Raw genomic sequence first — 20,425 nt, 5'->3', positions numbered from 1 at the left:
ATCTACCAGATCCAAAATTCTCTCGGAACAAAACCACCATGAGTACGGATATAACCCTTGGCTTATTCTCTCGCCTGTGGATCCTCTCCACCAACCCATCGTATCCCATCCTCATGGATGTTGACAGTATCGACACCCTCGTCATTGTCTTTTCTTGGCCGCCTGCCTAACACTTGACTCTACTCATCATCCGACTTCCCTGTCATCAGGGCCTATCGTCTGCCCTACCTTGTCACGATTCAACTCCTTATTCGCACGAGTCTCTCTATCATGGCGGTCAAACGAAACCGACCACGCAAACACTTGATCATGACCTGTTCATCCGGCATCACGGCGAAGGCGAGTACAAAGTCTTTGCCAACCCGGTAAACTCAACCCCAGGTCAACCAGCCAACCATGCACGCCGCCCAGGGTCCAGGGGTTATCAGGCTCCTGCATCACACCCTCTTGGGATGTGGGTAAACTCCAATTGCCCTCTCACAGCTCCTACGCAAGACGGCCCATGGAGCTTCTGCAGACTGCAGACGCAGCATACAAGCGCATTTCCACACGTCTGGCGTTCTGACGAATACGAATGGCTCAGCGTGGACAGGGTGAGCAAGCAAAGAAGCAGCAACTGGCAAGCATCCAAGGCGGTCTGCATCTCAATGCTCGCTACAGACTCCGGAGTATTCCTCGCCCGTCTCATGCACTTTGCCTCGAGTCGGCATCTATCAAATGTCATGCTGTGGGCGTACCTGCTTGTCGTCGAGCTTGCCGAATTGTCTTGCATGCTGTAATGGAGCGTCTACCTTGGTGTACAATCGCACGTTTCAAGAGCCTGTCGACAGCAATCAGCTCGAGACTTGTCACCCTCGATGGGTCTCTTTCCGCCTCTCCGCGATGCTCATCGAGCACCAAGCAGCTTCGATAGGCATTCCTCGCAGTCTTTGGCTACACCTGTAAACCATACCTGTTTCTTGGGAAGAGTGCCAGACTAGGACACTGCTCGGAAGTTCTCCCAGGGCAGCGCATTCTGACGCGCACAGAGCAAAAAGACCATTCCTTTCTCATATAGGCCTGATATCACGGCCCATGGCCGATCGTGGGCCCGAGATGTCGAACATGATGGACAAGGATCGGCGCACAGCTTCAAGTGTCTGTGGGTGGTGGTGCCGGTGCTCGGTGCTCACTGGCCGCCATACCACCCCCCTTCCCGAGAGCCCTTTGCGGACCACTTCTCATCGGCGCCAAAAGCAAATACCAGCGCCGGCAGATGCCCGCCATGGCACTCTACGGTGTACTACGCACTTGTCATGCCCAGGAAACCCATGTCATCTTTCGAGATATTCTCTCAGAGTGAGTCGATTGCGTCGCCATACGCCCAATCCTTGAACCTAGGTTCGCCGCGAATTGTTGCGACCCAGGGACCCGCCCGCATCGTGACATTTTCGGAGACTGTTTGGTCGGTCTGGTATGGACACATCAGCGGTCTACCGGTACTAGGATTGTAGACGGCTCGACGGGAAGGACAGCCACTACGGACTCCGATTCCTGCAGCCAGCCAAAGAACTGAAGAAATCTTTGTTTCAGATTTCGCCTACACAACGACTCAACCCACGCGCTAGGCACATTACGGTGTACAAAAGTCTACTAGCTGAAATCTGTCGGTCTTGTCTGCCTTCCCTGGCCCCTGGCCCGCGATAGCGACTCATCATCTCGCCGGATTTGGATCGTCCACAGTTTTTTTTTCGAACGTACGAGAAGATGGCTTTACTCAAAATTCAACTTGCCAAGTTGAACGACTCACAAGTCATGACTCTTCCAGCTGACGTAGAGTCATTCTGCTCTTCGTGCCAGCCAGCGGAAGGCGGGCACATCTATTCTGGATTTCTTCATCTACCCACCCATGCCACCCGGAAATATCCTCCAATCTGCGGCGTGCAGTTCCAGTGGCTAATCCACACCTGAGAGGCTGAGAATAAAGAGATTCAACACAGTTACAACACTAGATTCAAATTACGTCCCCGAAGCCGCTGCTTATTACATGACGACGCACTCCTTGCAGAACCCCCCAGTGTTGGGTTGAGCTTTTGGAGAAGCTGACAGCCCAACGTGTCTACTTTAATTCGCTTTTTTCGCTGCAAGCTACCCAAACGAGATGGTCGTCTCATTCCGGCAAATACCAACCGTAATCAATCCTCAACAGCGGCCTAGCCGTGGCAAGGGGAACCGCTCAAATGTGGTGAAGCCACTTGTCGATCCCATGCAATGCGACTGCAGGACTGCAGAACTACAGAACCAGGTTCCTGTTTCGGACGGGAGACACGACAGGAAATACGCAGAGCAACCAAAGCCGCATGGCACTTTTACTGCTGCTCATGCTTCTGCTGCTCGTGTCCTCCTGCGGCCCTTGGCTAGCTATGTCACTCGGTGTACCACAACAGTAGGTCATATGTAATATGGAAAAGAGAGGCTCGTAAGTCGTAATGAGAACGAGCAGGAAGGAATGGGCGCTGTGACCACGGTTTGCCTCCGTGACCCCTTTTATTTAGCCATTTCCAGCCCTGTTGGAGGAAAAGAAGGACCGAAGGGTAAGGTACGAGGGTAAGCAAACGAATGTTGGGGGAGAGAGGGCGGCGCTAAGAACCGTTCGTGCAATAGTCTCAGGACGTTCTTTAGAGTTTCGAGATCTCAGATTTGAACCCGCTGAGATCTGAAGGTGTCAAAAGGTCAGCCACCTGGTGGGGAATGGAGGGGAAAGCGCTGCCTGTTCGAGGAGACTTTTCAGGAACTACACATTTCTTGAGATAATGGGACATGTTGGTGCGGGTTTAGTGGCGCATCCGAGCGTCGTGAACGCCACGGTCTACGGTATTCTCGCTCTAGGGTAGGTATTCTTCAGCGAGATTCATTTCAGCTGTTGGCATGCCAAGATGCCTTCTCCTGAGCACCGACACGCCTGACCCCCCTTCCTTCAACGAAGAGAGGCGTGAGAGATCCAACAACATCCACCACGCACCTCTAAGAAGCGAAGGATGGTCGACCTCCTCCTCCTCCTCCTCCTCCATCGTGATGCGGCGTTTGCCCCGGAAACACGGCTCAACGCCCCGACCATGCGGGGGACCCGATCCAGCTTCCGTAATTTAGTTCCCTTGGATTTTTTTTGATGGGATCTCCAGCCATCAGCACGGCTCTTTCCAAGGCGTAGTACGTGTATACCAATTCTCAGATGGTGGAGAGATGTGTGGTCTGACACTGGGCTGAATCTGGGGGAGAGGGATGAACGCCTTGACCGCTCTTGCCTCGCGTTCCTCAGCTGTCACCGTCAACGGGGCTATCCTCACCAATGCAATGCTTTCCCCCTCAACGAACGCCTCAACCGTTTCTTTCTGGTCTGGACTCTTTTTACGTGAGACTTGGGTAGACCTCCTCGCTCACGCCACATGTCGCGTGCCCAGCTTGCCCGTGGAGAGAAACCCCCTATTTCCCATCTCACCCCGCCACCCGATCCCGAGAACCCCAAACATGATCCTCCCGTCCTCGCCCGGCTGCGCCCTCGTCCCCTCGGCCTCCTCCACCACGAAGCAAACCTGCTCGACCTCGCCCGGGTGCAGCACCGGCCGCGCGCCCCCGCCCGTCTCCCAGTTGCAGTCCGTGTAGCCCAACCCGTCCGCGAGGTCCAGCACCACCTTCTCGAGCTGGATCACGTCCTCGGAGCAGTTCTCCAGCTGGGCCTCCATGACCCACCGCCGCTGCCCACCGCCGCCCTGTTTCTTTCCGGAAGAAGCGGGAGCGAGCGGGCCGATTTTCGTGCGGACGATGAGCGAGGACTTGCAGATGAACTGGTACAGCTTCCGAAAGGTGCGCGTCTTGCCCGAGGTCTCGGTGGCTTCGTAGTAGCTCACCGTCACGGCGAGGACGTGGTTGCCTTCCTCTTTGAGATCAAAGTTTACGATGCGCTGGAGGGTGTCGCCGGCCTCGAGGTCCGTTCCCTTCAGGTCATCGTCGTCGCCGCCGCCGTTATCCGTGGAATCTGGTGGCGAGAGCTCGAGCTTCTGGATCGAGTTCGCGCCGGGGGTCTTCATTTCCGCTTCGATGCGGACGTCGCGGATGCTCTTGCGCTTTGCCGGGGCCGCTGATGCTGCCGCTGCTGGTGCACCGCCTGTGGCGCCGAGGGGTCCTCCTCCCCCTGGGACTGCTGCTACGGGCTCGGGGACATCGTGGTTTGCACAGAGGGTGCAGCTGAAGGTTTCGCCTACGTAGGCGGAGCCGAAGCTCAGCGGGAGGTTGAGGATCGGGGAGAGGAGAAAGGGGGAGGGATTCGTTGAGGCGGTTGTGTCGTAGGCGAGGGAGGCTGGGGTCGGGTCCGCGGGGAGGTTTGAGGGCGTCAGCGGGGGCCTGATCGGGTGTTGAATTACGAGTGATGGGCGGGATAGTCTGTTGGTTTGATTTCCGTGTCAGATGTTTATATCTCTTTGCTTGGGTATAGTAGGTGAGGGGGGATGTGTAAGAGGACGAAGGCGCCCCGCCGCGTGTAAGTCGGGATCTCTGGTACCTGAGGACTTTCAAAGAGACGGAGTGAGGCTCCTTTAGGGGGTCGTGGGACGGGTATCGTTGATGGCTCATTGTTGCCGTATCCGCGACTCGCTGGTCGATGGGGAGAGGGTGGATGCTTGGAGGGGTTCAATGTGTCGTCGGGCTCGGGTAGCGGGGGATGCGCCGCGGGACGAGATCTGATAATTGGAGATACGGAGAGGTGAGAGATCTTGGAGAGATGGGCTGGTGCGACGAAATGACGATTGGGGGTCTTACCTTACCTTAGCTGTGGTGGGGCCCGAGATGTCTTTTATCGATAAGAGAGTGGGTGTGTGGAAAGACCCAGGCCGGCGGGCGGAGCTCTCCCCCGCATGCCATGGCCCCACCCGGGGTTCCGATTTCGAGGTCCACGGAGGGCGGACGGACCCGCGCACTGTGGATGATTTATCGTTGAAAGTTTTGCTCCGGTCTGGAGCAACGGAACAGCTCCTAGCGAAAGTGATTTTTGGATCATGGGCCAAAAGACCTCTCAGGGGATCAGCTTCGCTAACGACACGATGATCTAATTCCGGTCTGTGGGTTTATAATTTGGTTGCGGAGGTCAAGTAAGCAGTTTCGAAGGTTTCCCCTCTGTGATTTGTAAAGGGATACCGGCAGCACCATTCAACTCTTGGTCGCAGATAAATGAAACCATGCCGTCACCCAGCGCTACACTCATCCGTCCTCGTATCTGTCTGTCTTAGTAAATATAAACATTTAATTGCCATGCTGGCCTATCGATGTTATAGGTATCAGGATTGGTGTAATGGTCTGCAATGAGGATAAGGTGGAAGATTTGGAAATATTTTGTCCTATTGATTAGCCCTTGGGGGAAGAAGTCATTTGGAAGCATCAGTATACCATCTTCGTACAGAGGACTGTTGTGATAGTTTTGAGCGGTTAGTTCAGGCTATCCACCATCTTTGAGATCTATGTCGGCTTCCACCGACATCCACGCCTGCATTATTTCCTTGTGAGCAACAAGATGGCAGATTGAAACAGTGTCACCAGACCTCTGCCAATTTGATCCCGAGCATGCGGGTACCGCACCTTCAAAGAACGCTTGAGGCATGCGGGATACGCCGAGTGAACCCGAGCATATGCTATCGGATGATCGGATGTTTCCGCAATGTCCTGTGCTCCTTCGGAGACGGAGTATAGCATCTGTTTCCAACAACACCGGAGAGAGGTACTACAGCACGAGAGAGAGAATCGTCCCACACAGTGGGACACAAGTGGCTGGGCTAGAAGGCAGCCTAGAGCGGTCAAAATCAGACCGAGACGTATGGGCAGGATGGCTTTTGGTGCAGTGCCCAGGAGAGAACAAACCTGACAACACCTCCTATTCACCCTGACCCCTTCGGAGAGTCAAATTTGACTTGAAGTGTTGTCCAATACATGCCCGCAACTACAGTCGTAGACTCTATCTTCCAATGGCATGGCAGTCTCTGGTTTGAAGATAATCCTTGAGTGATTTATCCAGCTCAGAGAGATTACCTCATCGGGTGCTCTAGTTACAGCCATCCCTTTAACCAGAGTAGGTCATTGTCTTGTCAGCGAAGCTGACCACCCAAAAGGTCTTTGAGCCTATGTTCTTAGGATCACTTTCGCTACGTGCCGCACCTTGGTTCATGTGTAAAGTGGTGTGCGCCTGTATCCCTCCTTCTTCCCGCTACATTCCACCTTCCTCAAACTATGTATCTTACCAGCCCAAGGGAGACTGAGGGTATATATTCCATCCCAACGTCGTCTTTGTCACCACCCCCCCCCCCCGGTCAATTGGCCGAGTGGGTTTGACTCTGACGCAGAGTCGAGATTAAATTAAATACCCCAATGAAGCCAGTCGCGGTTGGAGGGGCTCGCTGTTCGATTTTAGATAGGGGCGTGAAAGGTCAGTATACCCCCCTTCCCTTTTTTCATTTTCTTCCTCTTTTTCTTCTTTTAAGCAGTTTGAGATGTTGTTTGTGGAAGTTGAATGTGATGCTTTCCCACACCCCTATCTATCTATGTCTTGGGGCCCGCATCAACTTTGGCTAGATTCAGTCTCGAAAGCAAGATTAATTCCCCATAGCTACTGGAAAAAGAAACGATACAAAGCTTATCATAGCAGGGAGATTAAAGGCAGAATATTCTATCTGTATCTCTGCCGTGGCATGGCATGTCATTGATACTATCAGCTAATGCGCTAACGAGGAAAGGAGCTAATATCACGAAGCCCTGATAGGATTAAATGTGCGTATACGTCACATGTGTTGTTTTGTGGTAATATTACTATGTCTGTTGAGTCATATACAACTTCATCTGTACCTCCTTCAACGTCCAAGGGACCATCTGCTGTACAAAGCGACATACTAGTGTAGTACGTCTTTGATGCTTCTTCCCGTCACTTCGTGGATTTGCAATTTTGACTATTATTACGACCTTAGACCCGTTCCTCTTTTCTGAAGTCTCTTTTCTAAAGGCCGGGTGGGGGAGGTACCTATCATCTGTATTAGCAACATCCTCTCAGTCAACGTTGAAGTAATGGCACTTACAGCACCGTAACCTCCTCCGGTGCCCGGAGGCGCGCCTGAGGGCGGGGGAGGAGGAGCAGCCTCGCTGGGAGGTGGGGGCGGAGGGGATGCCGCTGCACCCGGGGGCGCGGGCGAGCCTTGCTGCTGTGCTTGCGCAGCAGCATAGTACTGCTGGTACATTTGAACGTAGGCGGCATATCCGCCATAGGCAGCGTAAGGATCCTGACTGCCGTAGTACTGTGCGTACTGAGCGGCATAGTCGGCTCCGGCGGCAGGGCTGTTAGAACCACCGGCGGGAGCAGGGCTTGCTGATTGCCCAGAGTTGTGACCGCCATAGCCGCCACCGCCGCCGTGACCACCGTGACCACCATGGCCACCGTGGCCTCCGTATCCGGAGTTATAGCCGCCGCGGTCGCCGCGATCACCACCGTGACCGTGACCTCCATATCCGCCATGGCCGCCATCGTGCCCCCGCGAGCGGTCGCCGTAGCCCCCGCGGTCACCATAACTACGAGGAGGTCTGCTCTTGAACTCTTCGTACTGCTCTTTGACATTTGCAATCAGATCCTCGCAAAGCTCCTTGGCCTTCTCAACCATCTTAGGATCAGGTCCACTATTCAGAGTCAGTACATGTGCGTTAACGTTGGTAAGGTGACAATGCACTTACGCGACGTGAAGATACATATCCTCATCACTCTCGCGATTGGTAGCTGCCTCCAGATACCCGGAGCCACGTCCTTTGATCTGGACGCGACACTGAGTCTCCTGCTGGATGTGCTTAACGTAGGCACCGCCATGGCCAACAACTTGAGCGCGGAGGTTGAATCCGGGGACGGACTCCAAACCAATGGGAATCTTCTCCTCCGGCCATTTGCGCTGTAATATGTTAGACACAGATTTTCGAGACTAATTTCCATACATACTCGGCCATATTCGTCTCTCTCAACCTGTTCCTGGTCACGTCGACGGAAACGACGCTCATCTACCAGCGCGGGAAGTTCCTGTTTCATTAGTTCCTCAATCTTTGTCACGGCCTGCTCAAGTCCAGTCTTGGATGTACTGGTGACATGTAAGTACAAAGGCGGATTCTAGGGAGAGAGTCAGTGTGTGTTACTATAATATGGTTCTCGAAGTTGACATACCGCCGCAGTCGCCATGCTCTTGTCGGGATAGTAGTTTCCTCGGGTAGTAACATCTTGCAAAGTCAACCTTTGTTCCTAATTAGACGCAAAAGTGGGAGGTGTATCGTACCAGCACCAGTTTCTTCTTTGATCTAAATCAAGCAAATGGAGTCAGCAGGTGCCAAAGAGGGGTGATCTGTGCGAGCTATCGTGCCAAGTAAGCAGGATGATCTCGACACAAATCTGTTTATATGTAGGAAAGCGGGTTGCGCTCGAGACGAGGCCTGGGAAGGAAGTATGATCAGTGGTTTTGCACAGGAGTATTTACCATCTTCTGAGTCGACCCCTTGGTCAAGAGGTATCGGTTACGAAGGTCGTTGACTTCAATGTCTTTGATGAAGTCGCCGTCGGCGATGTACATCTCTCCATTGATCGTATTGGCCGGGTCGGGCGATTGAGCACCGCCTGTAGGAGAAGTGGCGGTCTTGATCGGGGGAACGTCGACATGCTGGATGCCCTTCTTCGCTTGGAGTTGCGCGTTGATTCGCGCGGCCGCAGCAGCTATGAGTCTGTTAGCCATGTTTTCTACTGCCAAAGCGAGGCGCAACCCGTACCAGCCGCAGCAGCGGCATCTACCGGCGATTTCTTCGGTTCTGTCGCCTGGTCATTTGGCAGAGGGCTACGCTCTCTTGCCGACTCTGAACGTCTTCCTGGTGGCGATCTGGAGCGGCGGTCGAATCTCGAAGCCTTGCGAGGCTCGGGTTCGGTTTGGTCGAATCGCGAGCGCTTGGCGGAGCGTCGCTCGGTGTCGTCCATTGCGACGTCTGGAATGCAGTGATGCTGAAGATATAATCGCTCGTTGTCGATTATCGCGTTCGGCGTGCGTCTGGGTAATGCGCAAGCGCTTGGCGATCGATATGTGGGAAGTAAAAGATTGGAATAGTAAAATTTACGAGGTATGAAGCTCTTTGGAGGTGGAGCCTTGGAGAGACGGACGGACTAAAATAAAGTGGCTTGGCCCGTGCGGCAAGACGACTTTGTCGACGGTCGTTCCCACGGGCGGCGATGGGCCTGGCTGTCACAGATTTAGCGCCTCAGGTATCAGACGTAGCTACTTTTCTTACCTAGGTAGTCTGCACCAGCCACAAGGTAGCAACAGAGCGACTATCGGCAGGAATGGAAGAATGCGGCCAACGGGACCATCCTCACACTTGACGCTCTATCTATTCCTCTTTAAGCAACCGCTCACAATTGACTCTTTTTACTGGTCTAATGTTCTTTGACTCAGTGACTCTTTGACTCAGTGACCTTAGCATGAGAATCTTGAACCTCAAAGCTTACGGTTCTTTTAGTGTTTTGAAGGGAGTTTAAGATATCCTGAACCAGGTGCCTATCTGCAGTTCGAATATCGTCTTGCTAACAGCAATCAACTCGAAAATGAAAGATGACAACAAAGTTGCAAACGCGGAGTACTTAGGTATCTGACCTCTCCCGGCACTAGATGTAGTTGGGTTGCAGATTGACTGCTATTGCAAAGTCTCTCAGTTACAGGTCACTGAACATGACTCAAAGTGCCTGAGTGCCTGGATATGTCTACTGCTTGATACCGAGAGTGGGCAAGAAGTCTTGGACTCAGGTTGACTGCCAGATGCGACTTGAACGGTTGCCCAGTAACAAATCAATTGAGCGCTCAAAACCTTGGTCCTTCTCAAGTTATCCATGAGCTTCAGATGACCTCACTTGAACCTAAGTTGGCTACTTACTCAGGCACATAATGTCCAATACTGTATGGCAAACAATGGGTGCTTCTCCCATCTCAATCCTAGCTTTATATACTAGGTATAACAAAAACACGGTGATTACTTTGGAAATGCTGCTACAGGTCAGCAAGTGACACAGTGCCGCATGTAACCCCGCACCCTCCAAGCCGACCCCGCGATGCAGTGTCAGTTGGGAGTCCACTCTCTCGGTGAAAACCCCTTGTCAGTAGCTGATCCGTGCCCCTCTACCCCTGCGAACGGCCAGCTCCCCTGCCTCCGCGCCTCCGACTTGCCTCCGAAGAAATCGTCCCCCAATCTCCTCAAATTTTCCCAGTGGGAACTGACACAGACGGTGAGTCAGGGTGCTTCTTCCTTATCTCCCCCAAGCCATTGAACCTCGGAAGCTCACACTACTCCAAGGTTCTCTTGAGATTTCCTCTTTCCTCTGGTCCAAAAAGAGAGCAATTGGCTTGTTCTCGCGAATTTGAACCTGGAAAGATGGCGTCTCGTCGCCTCCTTTCGACCTCACTCTGGCGGGCCGCTGCCGCCCCGGCTCAAGCGACATCGCTCTCCGCCGCCGCACGATGGAGCTCAACCACCAGCTCGACCTCTGCCATCGCCTACAAGGCTCTTCGACGCCGCTCGGCGCCTCTGCCTGTCAGCGACAGCCCGCCCGCCTGGTCCGCCCAGGCCGCTGTCTCTAACATCCTCTACGACATGCCCTCCCCGTCGTCGCAACCCCCGAAGCGTCACATTCTCAACTGCTTGGTCCAGAACGAGCCCGGTGTCTTGTCCCGCGTCTCCGGCATTCTCGCAGCCCGCGGCTTCAACATCGACTCCCTCGTTGTGTGCAGCACCGAGGTCGATGACCTCTCGCGCATGACCATCGTCCTGACCGGACAGGATGGTGTTGTCGAGCAGGCCAGACGCCAATTGGAGGATCTCGTCCCCGTCTGGGCCGTCTTGGACTACACCAACGCCGCCCTGGTTCAGCGCGAGCTTCTGCTGGCCAAGATCAACATTCTTGGACCCGAGTACTTTGAGGAGCTGCTCGCTCACCACCGTGAGATGACGGCCGTCGACGTCGAGGAGCATGCGCTCGAGGGCGAGCAGCAGCAGACTCTGGAGGATGTCGCCAAGGACTTCCACCCCAGCAAGTTGGCCGTCAGTCAGGCATTGCGCCACAAGCACGAGCATCTCAAGTCCATCACCTACTTCGCCCACCAGTTCGGAGGAAAGGTCCTGGATATCAGCACCAACAGCTGCATTGTGGAAGTGTAAGTCTTCTCTATTCAGCCGACGGAAGCCGAAAAGAAAGTATATACTAACAATTGCGCAGCTCCGCCAAGCCGTCCAGAATCGACTCCTTCCTGAAGCTCATCGGACCCTTTGGTATTCTCGAGTCTGCCCGCACTGGTCTGATGGCCCTGCCCCGTTCGCCTTTGTACGGACCCAACGAGGAGACGATTATCAAGGAAGCGGATGAGGTTGTCGACGCTAGCCAGCTTCCCCCTGGTTAAGCTATTTTGTATTAAAGAATATCCGGCGTTGGTAAAAAAGGGGTATTGCCATCTTTTTCAATGCTACCAAGTTGCTATACAATCTGTACCATTTGTTTGCCAAAGAAAGAAACGCCTCGCCTTTTACTGTAGCTGTGAGCCTTTTGAACGCCGACACATGTCCCATTTAGATCTTGCCCTTGTTCACAACAAAGCCCTCGAGGGCAGCTGTTCAATAATTAGCGTCGTGACGTCTGCCAAGAGATATGGAAAGTGAAACTTACAAACAGCAGCCCAGAGACGGTTCTCGGCCTCGGGGAAGACCAAGGAACGAGGGCTGTAAAAGACCTCATCGGCTACCTCCTCGGGGTGACGAGGCAGGCAGTGCATAAACTTCCAACCCTCCTTGGCGCCGCCTCGCTTGGCCAGGTCGTTGGTGATCTGGAAGCCGGCGAAGGCCTTGAGACGCTTTTGGGTCTCGGTCTCCTGGCCCATGGAAACCCACGTATCGGTCACCAGGATGTCGGCGTTCTTGCAGGCCTCCTCAGGGACGGTCGTCTCTGTGAGCTTGCCGGGAGAGGCAACACCCTTGGCGGCAGAGTTGATGACGACCTTCATGGCCTCGGGAATGCTGTAACCAGTGGGAGAGGCCACGGAGATGTCGACGCCCATCTTGACGCAGCCGATGGCGAGGTCGAAAAGGACGTTGTTGGAATCTCCGATCCAGGCAACCTTCATTCCTTTCAGGCCCAGGTCGGCCTTGTCTGAGGTGGCAGAGGCAGGGAATGCCTCGTGGATAGTCAAGAAGTCTGCAATAATCTGCAGAGGGTGGTAGTCGTCGGAGAGCGCGTTGATGACGGGGACGCTAGAATCCTTGGCCAGCCCAGCGACATCAGAGTGAGGACCGACACGAGCGACCATGCAGGAGGTCATGGAAGAGATGACCTTGGAGGTGTCATACAGAGACTCGTTGACCTAGACGGCCTGTTAGTTGAGTGCATTCTATCTCATGTGAGCTTCAGTCGACATACCCCGAGCTGGATGTCATCCTTGCCCAAGAACATGGGATGACCACCCATGAGAGCCACAGCAGCTTCCGTCGACACACGAGTGCGGGTACTGCGCTTGCTGAACATCATGGCAACCGTCTTGCCGGTCAAGCTCGACGCGAGCGCCTGGGGCACATTGCCGGACTTGACTGCGGTCTTGTTTGAGGCGGCATTGCGGACGAGGGTAGCGAACTCGGCCGGGCTCAGGTCCGCAATTGACATGAGATGGCGCGGGCCGGTCGACTGTGAGTATGCGCGGCTCTGGGCGCCGTTGAGAGCCTGACGAGTGACTCGGAAAGCTGTTTGCTTCATGGTGGACGACTTGGCGGGTCGAACTTGAAGAAAGTGTGAAATGTGAGAAGATGTAGACCGCTTTGTGCAGGTAGAGTCAAGTCAATTGAAGGTCAATGGATGAAGCTTGAGTCTCAAGTTGTAAATTGCGTGAGAAAAATGGCTACTGAGTCGCAGTGATGGTCAATTGATGAGTATTAAAAGTTGATTGAGTCACGATTGGATCGGATGGATAGCTTCAGTGAGAGACCACAACGGCCGGGACCTCCACAAAGTCTCCTGTGGGCTGCAAACTCAACGAACTCCTCACCGCTTTACACCGAAAATTTCAGAGTCACCCTCTGCCTGTAAACTACAGGGCGTTGCAGGGCGTATGCAAGGTCAGAATGGTTGGAGAGATACCTAACACGATAAGGATTAGACAAGTAAGACACTGACACTGTGTACCTAGATGAGGTACCTTTCCTAAAGGCATTTGTTGCTGCGTGGGCCCAGACTGGTCTGTCGAAAAGCCGGAACCGGAACATGCCAACAACATAAGTTGGCCGTAGTCCGGGTAGTTACCAGTGGCCGTGGGCAGTGATTCACTAGTGCAACTGCAGCAGCGCAGACTGAGGGTGCACAGGTGGTGCATGTGTGCCTGAGAAGGAAGGAATGGCCCGTGCCCACCCGGCCAGGCACTGGAGGGCAATTGAGGCGTGGGAGGGAAGATCATCCCCAGCCATCCACATGGGCGCTGAGTGGAAAGTCCGCCCTGGTGACCAGATCTCGTCTCATTGGTTTCAGCTGACCTCCACCCCGGCCTCTTCAACTGCACTGCCCGTCCTGGGATGAACCAAGTTACTTGACATCATCACCATTACGAATCCCGACTATCTGGGTTGTCTGGGCAAGATCGGAACCCCGTACACTTCCTCTCTGCATGATTTCCTTTTGTACGGCTTTTTCTTTGGTTTCATTACTGTTTGCCATCTCGACCGGCGATGACGGACTTTCTTGCGCTCTGATCTGACAACGACACACCACAAACTGTGATCACGAGAATACTCTACGCGCAATGTCTGAAGACGAAGAAAGATCGCCGCTCCTGGCGGGCAAGGGCAAAGGCAGGGCCGAAGATGACTCCTCATTGTCAGAATCGGCGCCTCTGTTATCCAGCTCTTCTGCGACGCCCCGATACGATGGCGAGCAAGACGACCCTGAGAGGTCCCGCGCCGCCTCCCTCGCTTCGAACCCGCCTAGCACGACCACTAAGAGTTCTGTACGATGGGCGTCAGTGATATCCATCACCGTATTGATATTGTTGGTATTTGGTATCATGGCCGGTTGCTTTTTCGTACCCTCGGCAGTTCAAGAGTATGCGAAGCAGGCTGCCGTCGTTGAGCCGACGAATCTGGCCTTGGAATCAATCACGACGGACGGTGTGCGGGCACGTGTTCAGGCCAACTTCAAGCTTGATGGCTCTAGGGTCCAGGATACAACATCTCGAAGGATTGGAAAGTTTGCGACTTGGATTGTGAGACAATTGGGAACGGAGCAGACAAAGGTTGGCGTGTTCTTGCCAGAATACGACGACGCTTTGCTCGGCACTGCTGTCGTGCCGCCACTCACCATTAGTATCGTCGATGGCCAAACTACCGCGATCGATTTCATCGCCGAACTGTCGCCCGGTGACGCCGAAGCGTACCGAAAGATTGCCAACGAATGGCTAGATGGAAAGCTCGACCAGCTAAAGGTGCTTGGAAAGGCCAACATTCCACTCAAGTCCGGAATTCTCCCACTCGGCACTCATCCAGTGAGCGAGGTCTTGGTATTTGAAGGTCAATCACTCTACCGCTCCTTTGCTTCCCTGTACTTTGGAGAAAAAGTTCTGCTTTAAATATCACTATGCTTCAATCTCAACATGCTCCTTCAAGCTCCATACTGATGCCTCATTTAGCGAACCAAATCCCAACATTGCCGCAGTATAATATTTCCCGCCTCAACTTCCGAGACCTGCCAGACTCGGACGGCCAGCGAACAGCTGTCGGCGCCGACGTAGCCATCACCGCCTACAACGAGTTTCCCGTCAGCTTAGATGTACCGGAACTTGGCTTTGAAGTCCTGGTTCCCAACTGCAATTCTTTTGACCCCTACATCCTTCTCGCCGACGCCACAACTAAGCCCCTCTCAATCAAGCCACGAACCGATGTCACTGTCAACGTCTCTGGTATCGTCCGAGAGCTCCCAAAGTCATTGACAAGAGTTTGTCCTAACTCGAAGTCGTCACCTCTGGACAAATTCCTGGATCAGTACATGCACGGCGAGGCCGCCACTGTCTACGTCCGTGGTCGCAAAATGCCCGATTCAGACACCCCAGACTGGGTCGGCGACATTTTGTCCGAGATCACTGTCCCCGTTCCCTTCCCCGGTCAGGGGTTTGACAACCTCATCAAGAGTTTCTCACTCACTGATGTGAACTTTCAATTGCCCGATCCTATGGCGGACCCGGATGACCCTGATGGATCGCCAAAGGTTTCGGGTACGGTTGAGGTTCTCGCAAGTCTTCCGAAAGAAATGAACTTTGACATCAATGTCACGGATTTGAGAGCGACGGCAGACGTCATGTATCAGCACAAGAAACTCGGGGAACTCAACCTCGACAAGTGGCAGTCCGCCAACTCAACGAAAGAGGCCGGCGACGAGAAACACGAGCCTCTCCTGAGAATCACGTCCCGGGTCATTGACGCTCCCTTAAATATCACCGATGGCGATGTCTTGACCGACGTTATGCAGAGACTTCTCTTCGGTGGAAAGCAGGTCCTGCTGGACGTAAAGGCCGGTGTCGACATTCGAGTCAACACTGCTCTTGGAAACTTGGTCTTGAAGGATGTCCCTGCTGAGGGCAAAATCCCGGTAAAACGTCCGTACTAAGTGAAGCACTGTTTGTCTTATCGTGGGTTGATTTCTTATGTCCCTGCTCACTAAGGGGAACTGAGCGAGCATGAAGGCTTACACTGGTGCAGCTCTCCCTGGCGACACCTTTGGCAGCATTCACCCACAAGTGGGAGATGTGAAGATTATCAGTACCTCTTCCTCAGCGATGACCCTCGAGGCGTTGGTCAACATCACAAATCCGACACCGTACACAGCCTCCATACCATATATCAACATTCACATCGTGAGGGACGGTTTCGTGCTTGGCAGTGCTACTGCTGAGAATTTGAGAGTCGACAAGGGCAACAACACAAATTTGCTTGTGAAAGCGAATTGGGACCCGACCGCCGAGGGCGAAGCTGGCCGCAAGATTGCCAGTGATATGATATCAGAATATCTCTCTGGACGCAACGTCACCATAGACGTCAAGACTCATCGAGGCACGATTCCGACTGCCCCTCTGATTGGCGAGGGCCTATCAAAGCTGAACATCAGCATCGCCGCTCCGAAGTTGGACCTTCCCGGAGAAGGCGAAAAGAAGGGACACTTCATTAGAGATGCGACTTTCCACGTACTTTCCTCTACAGCGACGTTTACACTGGTGTCTCCGCTACGGTACAACACCATTTACGTTGATTGGATCAACGCTACAGCGTTGTACAACCACACAGAGCCGGTCGGCCGTATTGTCTATGGCCTACCCTTTGCGGCGCCGCCGGGAATGTCTGTGACGCCCAGGCTGCCTGTAGACTGGTCTGCAGGATCAGTGGGCTATGATGCCGTGAAGAGAGCGATTGGAGGGTCCCTAACCCTTGATGCAAGTGCGAATGTCACTGTGCGGATTGGGAATTGGAAGGATACGGTCTGGTACGAGGGCCAGGGAATAGGTGCAAGCATTCGTTTGTAAACGATTATTGGCTTTGGACTTGAATTTGGCGTTGGTTGGTTTATTAATTGGTTTGGGGGCGGCTGTCGGCGCCTTATGCGCATAAGCGACAAGAAAACACAAGTCATGAACTTGTATATCAGTACAATGCATAGAACAGCCACATGGCTCTGTGAATAGACTCGACGTGGTCATTTAAACATATCACCCCCTTTCGATGACTGAAATTCGGTTTCTACGGGCTTTGAGGTCAGATATATGTAGAGAATTTCTTTTCCACGTCTTCCACTATCAAAACGTAGCATTGAGAGACCTCTCAAGGGTTCAGGTAGTGGTATTTTCCCTGAAAACAGCCCTAACTATTCACTCGAGTCTCTTCTGGTGAAAGACCATAAAATTGATCTGAATCCTGAACAATCCCTTAATGCTTCTTTCTGAGTGCTAGGGATGGCCAACGCAGACATCGCCCCTGCACTTGATTCCCGACCACGGCGTCTATTACTGCTTCAGCTTCGATATTACTCATAAAACATCGGATCGACATTAAGCGATCAACATAGAGAGTAAATCGAAACCCAGGGGCGAGCCGCTGCCCATTCTGTCATATATATTCCAGCACGTTGACACGGTGCGGGAAGACAGTGCTTGGCATGTCTGGCGTCAAATGACCCACCCACTCAATGTCACTCTAGGCTTGAACCGCTCATTCATCAGGACTACTACTCTCATCGAGTCTCATCTACGTTACAACGTAGAATCATCAATTGATCTCATCGTATTATCCGCATATACTGGCTATTTAATAAACTGCCTCCTCTTTTTTTTCACCCGGCAGCCGCGGTCATCAACCCCAAGCGTTTGCCATTCACAACCAACAAAGGGGGCCCACAGTCTCAAATCCAAACACATACACCTCACATTTTACGGACCTCGTCCACGGCACCGGCGCCCCCTTGCACGCGATGCCGAGCATCAACTTCTCCCCTTACGCACCGCGACGCCGCCGCTCGCCGCGCGTGGTCATCACCTGGGTCGCCGCCTGGCTCACGGTCCTGACGCTGACGTGGTGGATCGTGACGCGGCGGTCGTCCGCGGGCCTGACAGCAGCAGGCGGCGGCGGAGTGGATCTACTCGCGGAAGCTGACGCCGTGATGAAGGGCAAGGAGGTCCCTCCTGAAGCTGGCGCCTGAAGATAAACATATTCTCTACTCTGTACTTTTCGGCCTTTTTAACGACGGCTTGCTGCTATTCCACCCTACCTATTTACGCTTGTTATGTTCCTTTCTCAGCCTTTTGGCCAGATCGGCCCATCGGAGCTGTGTTTTTCGCTATTTCTTCTTTTTTCGGTTGTTTGGGCTATGTCTTACGTTGCTGGAACATTGGGAAAAGCGCCCGCCCTCTGACGGAACTATGGCTTGTGGCCTACCTCACGGTAAGGTCCGCTGTCATGAGACCCGGACTTTTTCTTGATATGTGGGCTGATGTGGCAGCCCCGCGGCGGCGGCGGCGCGGCGTGTGCGTCTTGGACGCTTTTGTAAAACCGATTTTGGAATCTGGGAAACGAGGCAATGGCATGGGGCTTGTGGATGTTGTCGAGCGAGGCATGGCGCGGGGCGGGAGAAATACCAACACGTATTGCGATTATCGAGGACAGATCACATCACATCACATATGGCGCCCCCCCATCGCGATAATGACGATGGCGGGAGAGGAATCACGATTTCTGTTGCAATATTCAAATCGCCCCTTGATACACTGTATTCAGCCTCAATAGAGTCGTGTTACACGGGAGGTTTGTCGAACGTCCCGCTCGTCAAACGTGGAGGATCGATCCCGATTGCACGTGAGGGGAGATTCACAATCACGTTGCAAGGGGAAATTCGAGGGGAGGGGGAAGACGAACAACCGAAACAGTAACTAGCGGGAAGAAAGGGTCGATTGGAATGCAAATTCTCCGACGGAGCTACGGGTTTTTTGCTGGAGATTAAGGTCGCCTAGAGACAGTTACTTCAGACTGGGTTCATTGGAACGTCAAAGGGAGACTCAGACCACTGGGGCATGAAGCCATGAGGAGGATTGGTGAGGCGGACTGGGCAAAAGACACAAGAACTATGTTATGTGTAAGCAAGCAAAACCAACGATCCTGCACCGTCGCGATCCTTGAGTTTGACGATAGGAAACAACACGAAACGTGGGCGTTTTCCCCCTTGGGTTCGAGTGGTGAGAAAGGGAGAGAGAGGCGTACAGCGGATATCACCTCGATCGTTCTATTTCTTCTGCTTCCTTTTCATCTTGTTCGTTGACTACTTCTTTCCCTTCTCCTGCCCTGCTATCCATCCGCCTCTTTTCTACACCAAGACCTACGCCGAAAAGGAACAAGTGATCAGACTTTCCACCGCGCACGTGTAGTACCTGATCTTACGGGCTTTTGCTCTACCTATCCTCGCCCACGGTACATCTTCCGCCTGAACTCAAAAGAGATAAGGAAATAAGGAAAGGCCAACGCCACGCTGGCAGATTGGCCTTTGTTCCAAGCACACCGTTTCCAGAATTAGTCGGGGGCCGGGCTTTCGCTACCGAGCGAGAGTGTGTGAGGGAAAGAGGACGTTCTGAGAGATTTTTCTTTCTAGCAGCAGCGCCGCAGACGCCTTTTCGCGTGCGTACCTTGAAACGGGGCAAGAGGGAGCAAGAGGGAGCAAGAAGAAGCTGAAGGAGCCGTGGGAGCGGTTCCCAAAGGGTTGGGTTACAAGTGCCGAAGAAAGCTCAAAGGCGAGATCGACTCAAACTCACTCAAAGTAGGAGGAGGCCTGGCTTTTACGGCTAGCTGAACGCGGGGGAAACCAGACAGAAGGGAAAAAACGTGGGCGCTGAAGCTTTCCCTTGAGCTCAAGAGGTAAATATCATGGTTCTTATTCCATCCACAGCTACCTATCTAAGCCCCCGTTTACTTACCTTCATTTAGCTCATACATCTCTTGGCCTACATCAAGGCTTGGCATGATCATCTCATAAAGAAAGCTTCTCAACAGCTTTCCCTCACATTCATTCACAAAGACCCATCTCCCCATACTGTCATATATAGCCCAGCATGATGAGCACCGGCGCAGGCAGGCAAGGCATGCTCAACTTCAGAGTCACGCACCCAGACGTCTTCACACACGGCATCTGCGGCCGCAAGGACTGCTACCGCGGCTCACCGGCAGCAGCAGACTGCGAGTTCCACGGCAACGCCGTTCGGGATATCATCAGATCGCGGCGGGACCAGAGACGGGCCCGCTTACAACAACGGTGTCGGACGCACAGCATCGGCGGCAGCATCGATATGACACCAACAGCAGCGACGGCATCCGCGTCCGCTTCGACGAGCCGGAGCGTCACGCCTCTGAAACGGCAGCCTAGCCAAAGCAGCAGCATCAGCAAGCCGGATAGCCCGCTGTCCTTTACCTCGTCCGAGTTCTCAGCCGACTTTTCGCCGTGCGTCTCGCCACTGATGGAGGATCTCATGCTGGAGGTCACGGATGCGATTGAGAGCAGCGGCCACACGCCGGAACGTCTGGCCATGCCGCCGAGACGGACGACGTCGGCGTTCAACATGGACGACATATTCAGAATGATTGATGAAGCTCAGAGGGAATACGAGAGCCTGAGCGACGCGCCTGTCACACCAGCAAGATCAAGAAACGAAATACCCCGCAAGCCACGCTGGAGCTGGGAGAGTCTGCTAGGTCCATCATGACGGCCCCAACGACTTGGGCGACGTGGGAAACAAAAGTAGCGGAGTTCGGGCCACTTGGCCTAAGCATTCCGTGGTCACAGAGAAGGGCCGTCTTTCCT

At 53.6% G+C, this 20,425-nt stretch overlaps 6 protein-coding genes across 6 annotated transcripts; 3 read left to right on the top strand and 3 right to left on the bottom strand.

Annotated features, from left to right (window-relative positions):
- Nucleotides 1–3,416: 3,416 nt before the first annotated feature.
- BDZ83DRAFT_572955 (uncharacterized protein) lies at nucleotides 3,417–4,608 on the bottom strand (the record flags this gene model as incomplete). The annotated part of the gene is made up of 2 exons (XM_060504571.1): nucleotides 3,417–4,419; nucleotides 4,538–4,608. 2 exons carry the CDS (start codon nucleotides 4,606–4,608, stop codon nucleotides 3,417–3,419), a joined length of 1,074 nt encoding a protein of 357 aa, XP_060367239.1.
- A 2,180-nt stretch (nucleotides 4,609–6,788) lies between these two features.
- Nucleotides 6,789–9,167, bottom strand: BDZ83DRAFT_613640 (uncharacterized protein). The gene is made up of 8 exons (XM_060507770.1): nucleotides 8,806–9,167; nucleotides 8,520–8,752; nucleotides 8,322–8,343; nucleotides 8,213–8,265; nucleotides 7,994–8,158; nucleotides 7,738–7,946; nucleotides 7,092–7,683; nucleotides 6,789–7,036 (listed from the first exon to the last, which is right to left on the bottom strand). The coding sequence occupies exons 1-8, from the start codon at nucleotides 9,005–9,007 to the stop codon at nucleotides 7,013–7,015; spliced, it is 1,500 nt and encodes a 499-aa protein (XP_060367238.1). The 5' UTR covers nucleotides 9,008–9,167; the 3' UTR covers nucleotides 6,789–7,012.
- A 1,282-nt stretch (nucleotides 9,168–10,449) lies between these two features.
- Nucleotides 10,450–11,471, top strand: BDZ83DRAFT_572863 (acetolactate synthase; the record flags this gene model as incomplete). Its single annotated transcript, XM_060504560.1, has 2 exons — nucleotides 10,450–11,228; nucleotides 11,291–11,471. 2 exons carry the CDS (start codon nucleotides 10,450–10,452, stop codon nucleotides 11,469–11,471), a joined length of 960 nt encoding a protein of 319 aa, XP_060367237.1.
- A 166-nt stretch (nucleotides 11,472–11,637) lies between these two features.
- Nucleotides 11,638–12,811, bottom strand: BDZ83DRAFT_572968 (ornithine carbamoyltransferase; the record flags this gene model as incomplete). The annotated part of the gene is made up of 3 exons (XM_060504573.1): nucleotides 11,638–11,678; nucleotides 11,735–12,425; nucleotides 12,482–12,811. 3 exons carry the CDS (start codon nucleotides 12,809–12,811, stop codon nucleotides 11,638–11,640), a joined length of 1,062 nt encoding a protein of 353 aa, XP_060367236.1.
- A 591-nt stretch (nucleotides 12,812–13,402) lies between these two features.
- BDZ83DRAFT_613616 (uncharacterized protein) lies at nucleotides 13,403–16,785 on the top strand. Its single transcript, XM_060507769.1, has 3 exons — nucleotides 13,403–14,610; nucleotides 14,730–15,692; nucleotides 15,796–16,785. The coding sequence occupies exons 1-3, from the start codon at nucleotides 13,848–13,850 to the stop codon at nucleotides 16,611–16,613; spliced, it is 2,544 nt and encodes an 847-aa protein (XP_060367235.1). The 5' UTR covers nucleotides 13,403–13,847; the 3' UTR covers nucleotides 16,614–16,785.
- Nucleotides 16,786–19,679: 2,894 nt separating this feature from the next.
- Nucleotides 19,680–20,327, top strand: BDZ83DRAFT_649762 (uncharacterized protein; the record flags this gene model as incomplete). The annotated part of the gene is made up of 1 exon (XM_060510309.1): nucleotides 19,680–20,327. The coding sequence occupies one exon, from the start codon at nucleotides 19,680–19,682 to the stop codon at nucleotides 20,325–20,327; it is 648 nt and encodes a 215-aa protein (XP_060367234.1).
- Nucleotides 20,328–20,425: the final 98 nt, after the last annotated feature.

Source organism: Colletotrichum acutatum, assembly GCF_030867785.1.
Source record: "Colletotrichum acutatum strain CBS 112980 chromosome Unknown BDZ83scaffold_26, whole genome shotgun sequence".
NCBI lineage: Eukaryota > Fungi > Ascomycota > Sordariomycetes > Glomerellales > Glomerellaceae > Colletotrichum > Colletotrichum acutatum.
Note: the sequence above shows the minus strand (reverse complement) of the source record. Positions and strands in the feature narration are given on the sequence as shown.

What these genes read in the sequence shown, in the direction of transcription:
- BDZ83DRAFT_613640 (XM_060507770.1), bottom strand. Translation starts at nt 9,007, where the DNA reads ATGGACGACACCGAGCGACGCTCCGCCAAGCGCTCGCGATTCGACCAA. An exon ending in AGATGCCGCTGCTGCGGCTG is followed by an intron (nt 8,753 to 8,805) that starts GTACGGGTTGCG and finishes ACAGACTCATAG; the next exon opens with CTGCTGCGGCCGCGCGAATC. An exon ending in AGAGCATGGCGACTGCGGCG is followed by an intron (nt 8,159 to 8,212) that starts GTATGTCAACTT and finishes CTCTCTCCCTAG; the next exon opens with AATCCGCCTTTGTACTTACA.
- BDZ83DRAFT_613616 (XM_060507769.1), top strand. Translation starts at nt 13,848, where the DNA reads ATGTCTGAAGACGAAGAAAGATCGCCGCTCCTGGCGGGCAAGGGCAAA. An exon ending in CGAGGTCTTGGTATTTGAAG is followed by an intron (nt 14,611 to 14,729) that starts GTCAATCACTCT and finishes TGCCTCATTTAG; the next exon opens with CGAACCAAATCCCAACATTG. An exon ending in GGGCAAAATCCCGGTAAAAC is followed by an intron (nt 15,693 to 15,795) that starts GTCCGTACTAAG and finishes ACACTGGTGCAG; the next exon opens with CTCTCCCTGGCGACACCTTT.